Genomic DNA, 12,569 nt, shown 5'->3' on the forward strand with positions numbered 1-12,569 from the left:
AGGTGCGGGGTCAGTGAGCGAGTCTGTAGGGTAAGGGCCAGGCCTGGCTCAGTTTCTAAGTTATGGACCGATAACCAGGCACTCAAGGCCGGAAAGGAAATTCTGCCGCCAAGACAAAGGCGCATGGAGTCCTAGTAGGATCTTTCCGTACTGAGGCAGTAAGTCTTTTTTCTCATTTATAGCAAAGGAAATAAAATACAGAAATTATGAGAACTAGTATTCAACACAATTATATTTAGAGCCCCTGGACTGAGCCCTATTTTTATATTTCTGATATACCACTTATTTTCACCACCATAGAAGATGTTTATCTATAGGGAGTATATCTGCATGATACACCAGTTTCCTAAGTAAGACAAAAACATTCAGTTGTAATTCTTAAGACAGAACACAATTTTCTCAATAAGAACAAAGATCAATTTTTAGAAAAGCAGTGTATGAAGTTCGACTCTACCTTCCAACTATCTTTCACTGTTTTCCTCTGTCATTAATCTTTCCCTAAACTAAAAAACAAATTCTAAATTAATTACTGCTGAAGGCTCAGATATTACTAAAAATAACCATTTATCAAGCTATTTTAAAAGGAAGAGGAGAAAAATGTAAAAAGAGCTGACAGTATTTGTAGATAAGGACAGTACAAGCACTCCTTGAATGGAAGTCTGTTTACTCACCAGGCAGACAACATCTATCTGTCGGCCATGAGAATAAATATGACATTAAAATGAGCACAGAAGTTCTTACTGTCATCAGACACATAAAATGAATCTAGCCACTAGATCTAGGTATAAAGCATGTTGCTTCAGCTAACCAAAATTTAAGTGGCCTTTAAAACAGCACATGTTATAATAAGGCTACACCATAATTATTTTGCTAAGGGACCCCTCCTCCAACAAAACTAAATAAAGAGAAAGGTGGGGAGGAGAAAAAACAATCTACTCTTCATTTCAAATGCTGAGATGTCCCAGTCCACCAAGCCTTTGAAGAGTACTTTGATATCCTCTCTCCCCAAGGAACTCATTACTTGTATTTCCATGAAGGCACTGCTGACAGACACCAGCTCCCTTGTTAAAGATTTCCCTTTTGGTTGGAACTCAGCAAACTAATCATACCATTTTCAAATTCAGTTAACAGGTATCTTTTGGCACACTGACGATAAAGCTATTATATTCGCTTCAAGTAAACGTTTCAATTGTTTTGTAACTCTAATTAATGATGACTTGTATTGTTTTATTACTTACCGAGTCCTAAAAGATCAACAGTGGGCTCTGCAGCTTTTTTAGGGCTGGTACTTTTTTTAGGCTCCAATTGCTGATCTTCTTTCTTCTGCAGCTTTAAAGTAAATAATCAGATTTATTATTTTTTTCAAATAAACTGAACAAGACTTTTAAGCCCCAATTAGGCATAGTTTTGATAAAGTTAGTGTCATGTAGCCTATGAAGAAGCATAGTGTGATAAAGGGTAGAGCATCTATTATCAGAAACTTAAACACAATCATTGAACTTGAAATGATAAACCGGACACATGAGGACCCCAAAATAGTGAACGTAGAAATTTAATCTTAACGTAATTGTTCCTAAGCACTTAAATCCTTCACGTGAACATTCCACACGTCGTCGTATTACACTTGCTCGCTCCTGCTGCCGCCGCAGGCCCTGGGGTCCTCGCGAGCAGAGCAGAGGTCGCCGGCACTCATGGAACCTGACCTGATGTGCAGGCAGACCTCGCTGTACTGCTCTTCCCTTTACTGTGCTTCACAGATCTCACGCTGCTTACAAACTGAAAGTCTGTGGCGACCTGCGTGGAGCATTCTTCCAACAGCATTCGCTCACTCTGTGTTTCTGTGCCACATTTTGGCAATTCTCACAATATTTCAAACTTTTCATATTCGCTACGGTGATCTGTGATCAGTGATCTTTGATGTTACTCTGTAATTGTTATGGGGGAGCCACGAACCACACCCATATAAGACTGCAAACTTAATCAATAAATGTTGTGTGTGTTCTGACTGCTCTACCCACCGGTGGTTCTCCATCTCCCTCCCTCTCCCTGGACCTCCCTAGTCCTTGAGACACAATACAGAAATTAGGCCAATTAGTAATCCTACAGGGGTCGTTAAGTGTTCAAGAAAAGGAACAGTCACATGTCTCTCACTTTAAATCAAAAGCTAGAAATGATTAAGCTTAGTGAGGAAGGCACGTTAAAAGCCCAGATTGACCAAAAGTAGGCCTTCTGCACCAAAAAGCCAAGATGTGAATGCAGAACAAAAGTTCTTGAAGGAAGTTAAAAGCGAATAGTCTTAGTGCTGATATGGAGAAAGTTTTCGTGTCTGGACAGAAGATCAAACCAGCCACAGCATTCTCTGAAGCCAAAACCCAATCCAGAGCAAGGCCCTGACTCTCTCTTCTATTCTATGAAGGCTGAGAGAGGTGAGGAGGCTGCACAAGGAAAGTATGAAGCCAGCAGAGGCTGGTCCATGAGGTCGAAGGAAAGGAGCCGTCTCCATAACAACAAAGTGCAAGGTGAAGCAGCAAGTGCTGATGGAGAAGCTGCAGCAAGTTATCCAGAAGATCTAGCTAAGGTAATTCATGAAGGTGGCTACTCTAAAACAACAGATTTTCATGCAGATGAAACAGCCTTCTATTGGAAGAAGATGCCATCCAGGACTTTCATAGCTAGAGAGGAGAAGTCACTGCCAGGCTGTAAAGCTTCAAAGGACAGGCTGACTCCCCTTTCAGGGGCTAATGCAGCTGGCGACTTTAAGTGGAAACCAATGCTCATTTACCATTCCAAAAATCCTAGGGCCCTTAAGAATTATCCTCAATCTATGCTGCCTGTGCTCTGTAAGTGGAACAAAAAGGCTGCATGACAGCACATCTGTTTACAACATGGTTTACTGAATGTTTTAAGCCATGTACTGCTCAGAGAACAAGGTTCCTTTCAAAATGTGACTGCTCGTTGACAATGCACCTGGTCACCCCAGAGCTCGGGTGGAGATGGACAACGAGATTCATGCCGTTTTCATGCCTGGTAATATAACATCTATTCTGCAGCCCACGGATCAAGGAGTCACTTTGACTTTCAAGTTTTATTCTTTAAGAAATACATTTTGTAAGGAGACAGCTACCATACATAGTAATTCCTCTGATGGATCTGAGCAAAGTCATTTGAAAACCTGGAAAGGATTCATCATTCCAGATGCCATTAAGAACATTCGTGATTCATGGGAAGAGGTCCAAACATCAACATTAACAGGAGTTTGGAAGAAGCTGATTCCAACCCTCATGGATGACTTGGAAGGGCGTTCAAGGCCTCATGGAGGAAGGAACTGCAGATGTGGTGAAAACAGCATGAGAACTAAAATTAGAAGTGGAGCCTGAAGATGTATGGTGTTGGCCAAAAGGTTCGTTCAGTTCTTTCTGTAAGATGTCTCTAGAAGCACTTAGTTGTCTTTAACTTCATTCGAAACAATTTTGTTAGATTGTATGTGACAGCTGTCATATCAGCGTGCATTTTAAAAAAAGACATCAAAGATGTCAAATTCTAAATTGTGCTTTGTTATTTCAAGAAAGGTAAAAATGCAACTGAAACACAGAAAAAGATTTGTGCAGTGTACGGAGAAGGTGCTGTGACTGATCGAACCTGTCAGAAGTGGTTTGTGAAGTTTCGTGCTGGAGATTTCTCGCTGGACGATGCTCCAAGGTCGGGTAGACCAGTTGAAGTTGACAGCGATCAAATCGAGACATTAACTGAGAACAAGGAACGTCACACCACGCGGGAGATAGCCGGCATACTCGAAGTATCCAGATCAAGCGCTGAAAATCATCCGAACCAGCTTGGTTATGTTCATCACTTTGATGCTTGGGTTCCATGTAAGTTAAGTGAAAAAAACCTTCGTGACTGTATTTCCGCATGCCATTCCCTACTGAAACGTAATGGAAACGTTCCGTTTTTAAAACAAACTGTGACGGGCGATGAAAAGTGGATACTGTACAATAATGTGGGGTGGAAGAGATAGTGGGGCAAGGGACATGAACCACCACCAACCACACCAAAGGCCGGTCTTCATCCAAAGAAGGTGACGTTGTGTATAGGGTGGGATTGGAAGGGGGTCCTCTATTATGAGCTCCTTCCGGAAAACCAAACGATTAATTCCAACAAGTACTGCTCCCAATTAGACCAACTGAAAGCAGCACTCGACGAAAAGCATCCAGATTTAGTCAACAGAAAATGCACAATCTTCTATCAGGATAACACAAGACCGCATGTTTCTTTGATGACCAGGCAAAAACTATTACAGCTTGGCTGGGAAGTTCTGATTCCACCGCCGTAGTCACCAGACATTGCACCTTTGGATTTCCAGTTATTTCGGTCTTTACAAAATTCTCTTAATGGAAAAAATTTCAATTCCCTGGAAGACTGTAAAAGGCACCTGAAACAGTCCTTTGCTCAAAAAGATAAAAAGTTTTGGGAAGATGGAATTATGAAGTTGCCTGAAAAATGGCAGAAGGTAGTGGAACAAAAGGGTGAATATATTGTTCAATAAAGTTCTTGGTGAAAATGAAAAATGTGCCCTGTATTTTTCCTTAAAAACCGAAGGCACTTTTTGGCCAACCCAATAACTAAATTGCTGTAGTCTCAGGATAAAACTCTCACAGGTGAGGAGTTGCTTCTTACGGAGAAGCAAAGAAAAGTGTTTCCTGGGATGGAATCTGCTCCTGGGGAGGATGCTGTGAAGATCGCTGGGTGACAGCAAAGGACTTAGAATATGACATAAACTTAGCTGATAGAGCAGCACAAGGGTTTGAGAGGAACAACTCCAATTCTGAAAAAATTCTACTGCGGGTAAAACGTTATCCAACAGCGTCGTATGCAACGGAGAAACCGTTCCTGAAAGGAAGCGTCCATCCACGCGGCAAACGCCATCACTGCCTCACTTTAAGAAACTGCCGCAGCCGCCCCACCTTCGGCAGCCAGCACCCTGAGCAGCCAGCAGCACGGAGGCCGGACCCTCCCCCTGCAAAAAGACGACGGCCTGCTGAAGGCCCAGATGACGGTTAGCTTTCTTTTGGCAATAAAGTATTTTTAAATTAAGGTATGGCTGAGTAATATTCCACTGAATACGTAGCCTACCTCTCCTAAGCCAAGAAAATAAAACATTCGTTCATTCGCTCATTTACTTCTCAAACCACTCCCGCAAGATCATTTCTTCAACTGCCTGAAGAATGCATAGCTCAGCTGTTACATGAGTTCATTTTATGTTAGCTGTAGAAATGCATACATTTCTAAGAACATATATCTCCCCTTACTTGTTTCTGGTCACTTACTGGTCTCCCCCTCAGAATCAGCTTTTTAACTAATTAGCCTACCAATCATTATAGATATCAATTCTTTAGTAACCTTCTCAAAGACACAATTATCAGCCTGTAACTATATAATTCTCAGAAGTTTAACATAATTCATTTTGCATTCTCTTTTTCAGCCTCCAATAGAGGTAAGACTTACCTTGCTTTTTAGCAAAATAATTTCAAAGAAAGCAGTTTGTAGTAACAAAGTAAGCAATCTTTTCAACTGAATACTTAAACTGCTAGACCTTCCTTCCTTCCTTTTTTTTTTTTTTTTTTTAAACTAGACAACCTATGTTACTGTAAACACTTAAATCTGCAAGAGAAATGGGGGATTAAATGGCCACGAGCGAGTGCACAAACTTCAAACCCTCCCGAGGCAGGTCTTCCCTGGTCACACTCCTTGCAGTACTCTGTATATTATATCTGCAAGTTCCATATGTTTAGGTGGCACTTAAAAATCTAATCCCTGATATAACTTAAAATCAGAAAGGCCTAAAGTTGAAAATAAACTTAGATAATATGGCCAAACTCATTCATTCTGCATTATTAACTGAGGTCAGATATTATATGCCAAGTAGGGATAGAGGAACTAAAATTTATTTTCTGTCCCTCAGTTCAGATTGATTTCTTTGGTATAATATTTTACTGAACCTTCTTCCATGCAAAGAAGCGCAGAACAAACCTGTGACAGATTCCCTCCTACTCACTTTCTACAGTCTAAGAATCCAGAGCCTCTTCACGCTAAAATGATTTCTTTTTAAAAATTCAAACTCTGGTTATGAGTTATCTCCCCACTCAATTAGAGAACCACCTTTGAAAATATTACTGAGTACGAACTTACCCGCCCCCGCAACACTTGGAAAGGGGAGAAAACGCCAAATCAAGCAACGCGGAGGCCCTCCCATAAGCTTGGCTCCCACCCTCAGCACCGCTGCAAACAATCTGGAAAGTATCTTTCCTTCCAGACGTCACACGCCTACACGCATCCCAAGAGTTTCTCTTCTTCCTTGGATTTCGACTGCATCATAGTTTTAAACGGGTGTATGTCAACCATTTCCACAGGAAACTGTATGTATAACAGAGAGCACGTGTGTGTAGGTGCGCAGGGTAAAGAGAAACATGGAGGCGAGAATAAGGAAACGTCCGACACAGAGTTCATCAAACCACAGATGTGGCCCACCAATGGGTTCTTGAAGCCCCTTTTATGTATAACAACTATATATTTTATTTTTTTGGCACTAAAAGAATGAAATAGAACATAAAACAGAGTGCACTGCACAAAGTACAGGTAAGCACTCATGAACTGTTTTGCACATTTGTGCACATATGTGAGCGCATGAAGGCTGGACCATAACGTAAAACAGATTTCTTACCAGAGTCATGGGCTGAGAAACACTGTTCTAGAGATGGTCTGCTCCTCTGCTGCTACAGTGGGTCAGCTTACTTGAGTGAGCAGTGTCTATGCCCTAAACCTTACCGACCACTCCAAATACAGCTGCTCTACATGGATTTCAATAATTCAGACACGAGTGACCCTTATAGCTGGCATCTCATAGGCTGTCCCACAAATCAAAATGGCAAAATAGTTGATCACTTTAAAAACTGTTTTGTATCCCTTCAACCTCAAATCCTGCTGAGGCAGAATCGTGAACACGTCGGTGTGTGGCGATCATTTTAGAGATCGTTCTCCTGTAACTGCACAGTAATCCAAGTACTGCCTTATATGCAGTAGTGAGAACTACAAAGACTGAATTCAGAGGCTACTCTTCTTTGCCCATCAATGTAAACATAAGAAAGTAGCCTCATTGTTTTCATTTTAATACATATTAAAAACCTGAAGGACATGTACCACAGCACCAAACTACATAGGCAAGACATCTTCCTGAAATTCTAGTCAGAATAATACTTATAATAATACCTTTTAGAGTTAAACATCCATAAAAAGATTTCAATTTTCTATTCAATTTCTTTGAGTGACTTTCCAATAACTAAAATTTAGTCTCAGCCATATTTATAATTATTTTCATAGATCTTTGTGTAAAATGACAGGAATAGCCTTCCTAGCCTTAGGTGAGTAATAATATGTAAAAAATATAGAGCCAGGAAATACAAAAAATCTGTGTTTATATATTACCATTATGGAGGTTCAAAAAAACTCTAAAATAAAATCCTCTAAATCCGCCTGTGACAGTCTTTAAACAGCCTGGATTTATCAAGAAAAGAGAAGCGCCCTGAGTTCATCCTGGAAATCCTTGTCTAATGGCCACTCTGAAGTCTACTTAGTTTCTACAGCTAAACATAGTTGGCACTCCCTATCTTTATGTATGTAAGAAACATATACATATGGAACCAGGTTAATGTCAGAGAAGAACTACAAGTAAATTCCCACAATGTATTCCAGTTAAACACGTTGCGTGTTTAATAAACAAACAGGTGTGTAACAGGTTATGCCTTCCTGAGCAAGCTCTTCTGAAATGAACACACCTGATTTCTACCACACTTGCTTGTAACACAAGCAGTCCTATTTATCACATATTTTCAGGATATAAAAACAGTAAACCTCAAACAAAAATATTAATACACAAACTATTAATTTGACCTTTTGCTCTATGGTGTACCAATTCCATTGTACTTTGCAAAGAATAAAGATAAAATTGATATATTTAAAATATAGCTATCATATAAAGCCAAATTTTAGAAGACTTAAGAATGAAAATGCTATTGTCTTGTTAGATTTTGGGGCAGACATAGAACACGGTGTCAGAACAGTAAGTCAAGACCTTGAGAGGCACATTTTCCCTCATGTAACTGTCACCCTTTTGATATTCAAGCAGTATGTACAGAATCATTCCACTTCAAATTCTCCTGCTACTGAAAACATCACATATGGAATTTGCCTGTCAATGGGTAAAATTAGGCAATCTATAATTTATTAAACAAACTTTCCTAACAAGCAAGAACCCAGGTCTGCGTAGATAAAGCAATTTTATAAAATATAATTTCCTTAGATTCATACCGAGCAAATGTCTCATTCAAATTATTAAAACCTGTATTAGCAGAAACTTCACTAGCCAATCCTTTCGTAACTCATAAAACTACATCACAGAATGTAACTGAATCAAAAACCACTTAGTTTCCAACTCCTACATTTACCAGCATTTCCTAACCCTTTAAATAACAGAAATAACAGCTAAGCCTCTAGAATGTGATTCACTATTCTTCAGTTGACCAATTAACGTAAATAATAGTGTTAGTATATAAGAATAGGGAAGCTATACAACTTTCTAAGGTCTAGACGTAATTATTAGAATTTTTCTTTAAAACCTGACTACATCACAAATTATGCCTTAACTAGTTTGTCTATAATCAGTTTCCTTTAACATTCATAGACTCATAGAACTAGATGAGACAAAACGTACTGTTTACTTCTCTCATTTTCAAGTGAAGGCTATTACAGTGATGCAAAGGCAGGGAGGTCTGCAAGGCGGACAGGAAGGAGTCTGAAAGGCAGCAGCTGGTCAAGGCGCCCTGGGAAGGAAACCGAGAGCGGAAAAGACGGCGGACCCACCTGCCTAACCTGGAGGTCTAGCGTCAGGAAGTAATAAAAGGTAAAGCTGCAGAAGTAAGCTGAGCCACGTTACACAAGGACCCAAAGAGCCCACCAGAGCTAGGAACTGGATGAATTTTCAAGGCAGGTGGCATAAACAAAGCTACTCCTCGCAGGGCAGTGTGCAGGAACGGCCCTGAGAAAGGAGATGACCACTGCCACCGCGGGGCAGGGTGTGCGGCCACGACCCGAGCAGAGCAACACCGAGGAAAATGAACACGAACCCGCCGCCGCATCACAGCCTGAAACCTGAAACATTCTCTAATAGCTACTCAACAACACACAGTTCCCAGGATACCACCTCGTCCGGGTGCCTTCTGAAATCCTAATGGTGGGATTTCACCTTTACTACAACTTTTAGTAAAACTTTAAGAATGGCGGGTTGTACATCATCATCTATTCTACTCTAAAGTAGAAACAGAAGTCAGACTGTGTCATCATGTTGTTCACCCATTGAAGCCGTTCAATGGCATAATATCAATAATTAATACAAATCACTGTCTTACGTTCCTACTATATTTTTTAAAATTCCTTTATTGTAGATTTAAGAGGTTTGGGGAGAGAGCTGAGCTAAATACAGGTGTTCAAGTTGGTATCTTTTTTTCTGGCAGCACCACACAGCACGCGGGATCTCAGCTCCCCGACCAGGGATCGAACCCGCGGCCCCTGCAGTGGAAGCGCAGAGTCGTAACCACGGGATGGCCAGGGAAGTCCCACATTCCTACTATATTTTGATAGTTATAATTACCATATGTTTGTATGCGTGTGCTTTCACAACCAAATTATATACAACCTGAGAATTAACCTTGCACGTAACTCTTGTTTGTTCCCCAAATCTCCCCGTTTTACTTATTTAGAATCTTGTTAAAGTTTCCCTTTTTCTTCTTAACCATTCTTTATAATATACATATGGATCTTTTCCCCACTAAACCTCTCATTACACTGGTTTTGAATTTAATATTCTTTCTTAAGTCGTATTTTGAGAGTTCGATTTCGAACTGTAATCTACATTTGATTTCCCCAGCCACAAGGGCATCTTTCAGTAAATGGCTCTCATGGCCCAGGGACACTACAACCCCAAACAGTACGTCCCTGGGCTGGAGAAGCAGCAAAGATTTATATAAATTTGAGAACACAAAGGCGCCTCAGACGACATTTACTCAACTCATTACATGGCGCGTGAGGCACCACTGGGACGTGTCACGTACAGGGCCACTCTGGGTAAGAAAATCCCCCGGCGCTATGGAATCACTGGACGTGATGTCACAGCACATTGTACATTCAGGCAATCTGAAGACGAGAAAGTTTCCTCCTCAGGCAGCCTGTAACAGCTACCCGCTTACCCCGAGTCTCCGGACACCGCCTTGCAGCAGAGAAAGGAGGCGTGAACAGACGGGGCACCAACTCCCAGCAGCCACGGCAGACCACGCGCTCACACCAGGCCCTCCGCCATCTACAAGTCCCAGCAGCCACGACAGACCACGCGCTCACACCAGGCCCTCCGCCATCTACAACTCCCAGCAGCCACGGCAGACCACGTGCTCACACCAGGCCCTCCGCCATCTACAAGTCCCTGACGTTTTCTTCTGTGCTATCACATTCAGGGCAGTTGAGGTGCCGCTGCCTTTACTTCAGGATCTTACTGTTACCCAATTTGTCGGTACTTTGTATCTAAGACTTTCTGAGGGACTAAATTCTATCGTGCAACGGCTTAACTAACCTTTGTTGCCTGGTCATCTGAAAATGCGAACAATATGACAATGATACGCTGAGTGCATAAAAACGCTGACGAGAGCGAAGTCCAGGGTTGAGCCCCGCGGAATGCAGCGAGCTCCCTCGACACTGACTTCACTTCTGCTCCCTGCACTTCTCCCGGCACAGCCGTCCATCCGGCGTTCAGTCCACCCACAGCCTGCTCACCTGGCCCAGCTGCCCACCTCTGGACCAGAAGGAGATCCGAGAACCCCGACCACTAAGCTTAGTCTGACAGGAACTGTTCTTAGGGAACCCATGCAGGCGACTAGTGAATGCTGCTAACACTTTGAAGAAAGGACTAAGTCATTAAAAAGAAAATTCCATTTGAGTTCTGCATAGAATTCACGCCAAGCTCAATGATACAAGCATTCATGATCCACTTACATTTTCCTTCTGAAGATCTGGACATTTGCCTCTCTCTAAACTCCCAGGTCCTGTCTTAGGGCTTAGTTCGGACAGCTTCTCAAAGAGGGGCCTACCTGCTTCGCACACCGGGCCTGCAAAGTTTCTCACTGCTCAGCACAAACACCGAGTGCCTACATGGGCAAGCTCCCTTAAAAGAATACTGTGCAGAATTTCTGTGAGGGTTAAAGTAATATACAGAGTCCTTCTCACAGCGGCTGGCACATAACCAGTGCTTCCAAGCCGGCCGCTGCTGGTGGTTGTGAGGGTGCCTTTCATAAATACGCGCCACAAGCGTAAGCACTAGGGACACAAGGGTGAGTAAGACGTGGCTGCTAAGCTTAAGCGGCGTATATTGTGGTCAAGCAAATGGACACAAACACAATTCCAGTTCCGTGTGGAGCGGCGCAGTAATGGAGTAAAGGCTGAGAGGAGCTGCAGGCCGAGGCCCCGCACGCGTCCGAGAGGTGGCCTCTGCGACGCGTGGCCCTAGGGTGGGAGGGCGGCCCGACGCCCCAGTCTGCTCAGGACAGCCCCACTCAGTGCTTGTGATTCCGACCTCCGGTTTCACTCTTAGAAGGACCCAGTTGCGAATACCCACCCCAATTTCTTACCCTTGTCTACACAGTAGTCTGGAGGTTTGCAGAGAAGGAAAAAGAAGGTAGTTTGTTTTATAATTCACCACTTACATGTTAGCAAAAGTATGAAAGAAAGACAACAATTAAATGGGGCACCGGCTTCCCTGGTGGCACAGTGGTTGAGAATCTGCCTGCCAATGCAGGGGACACGGGTTCGAGCCCTGGTCTGGGAAGATCCCACATGCCGCGGAGCAACTAGGCCCATGAGCCACAACTACTGAGCCTGCGCGTCTGGAGCCTGTGCTCCGCAACAAGAGAGGCCGCGATAGTGAGAGGCCTGCGCACCGCGATGAGGAGTGGCCCCCGCTTGCCACAACTAGAGAAAGCCCTCGCACAGAAACGAAGACCCAACACAGCCATAAATAAATAAATAAAATAAACCCAAAGTTTAAAAAAAAAAAAAACCTGTCATCTTTAAAAAAAAAAAAATGGCGCACCGCTGAGAGAGGGCCGCCGCCCGCCCATCACACACGCACATTCCCGGGACCTGGTGCTACAGCATTCGGCCGGCCTGCTTCTGGGTCAGGCTTTCCCTCACTGCGACCTGCTCAACGTCAGCCCTCGACACCAGGGTTTGGAAAGAAAGGAAGGAAGGGAGGGAAGGTGGGAGGGAGGAAAGGAAAAACAGCCCAGTTTTAAACCCAGTCTGTATGGGAACCTTCAGCAGGTCACTGAACACCTCTGATTAGGGTGACTTCACAGGCATAGGCTGCACAGCCCCCAGAGCCCACAGAGGTTTAATACTCTGCAATTACATCTGGAAATTCTTCATTTTCTCTTTGAACTTGATCTTGTAAATGCAAAGGGCCGAGGGAAGGTAAG

At 42.9% G+C, this 12,569-nt stretch overlaps 1 protein-coding gene across 6 annotated transcripts in view; it reads right to left on the reverse strand.

Moving 5' to 3' along the window:
• SMAP1 (small ArfGAP 1) overlaps positions 1-12,569 on the reverse strand; it is a 153,507-nt gene that overhangs the window by 22,497 nt on the left and 118,441 nt on the right. For all 6 annotated transcript variants that reach the window (XM_082474233.1, XM_082474231.1, XM_082474234.1 and 3 more), the window contains one exon: positions 1,239-1,329. In XM_082474233.1, the coding sequence (XP_082330359.1) occupies positions 1,239-1,329 (91 nt within the window). The remainder of the gene's footprint in view (positions 1-1,238; positions 1,330-12,569) is intronic.

This window comes from Balaenoptera physalus (genome assembly GCF_965194825.1).
Source record: "Balaenoptera physalus genome assembly, chromosome: 9".
Lineage (NCBI taxonomy): Eukaryota > Metazoa > Chordata > Mammalia > Artiodactyla > Balaenopteridae > Balaenoptera > Balaenoptera physalus.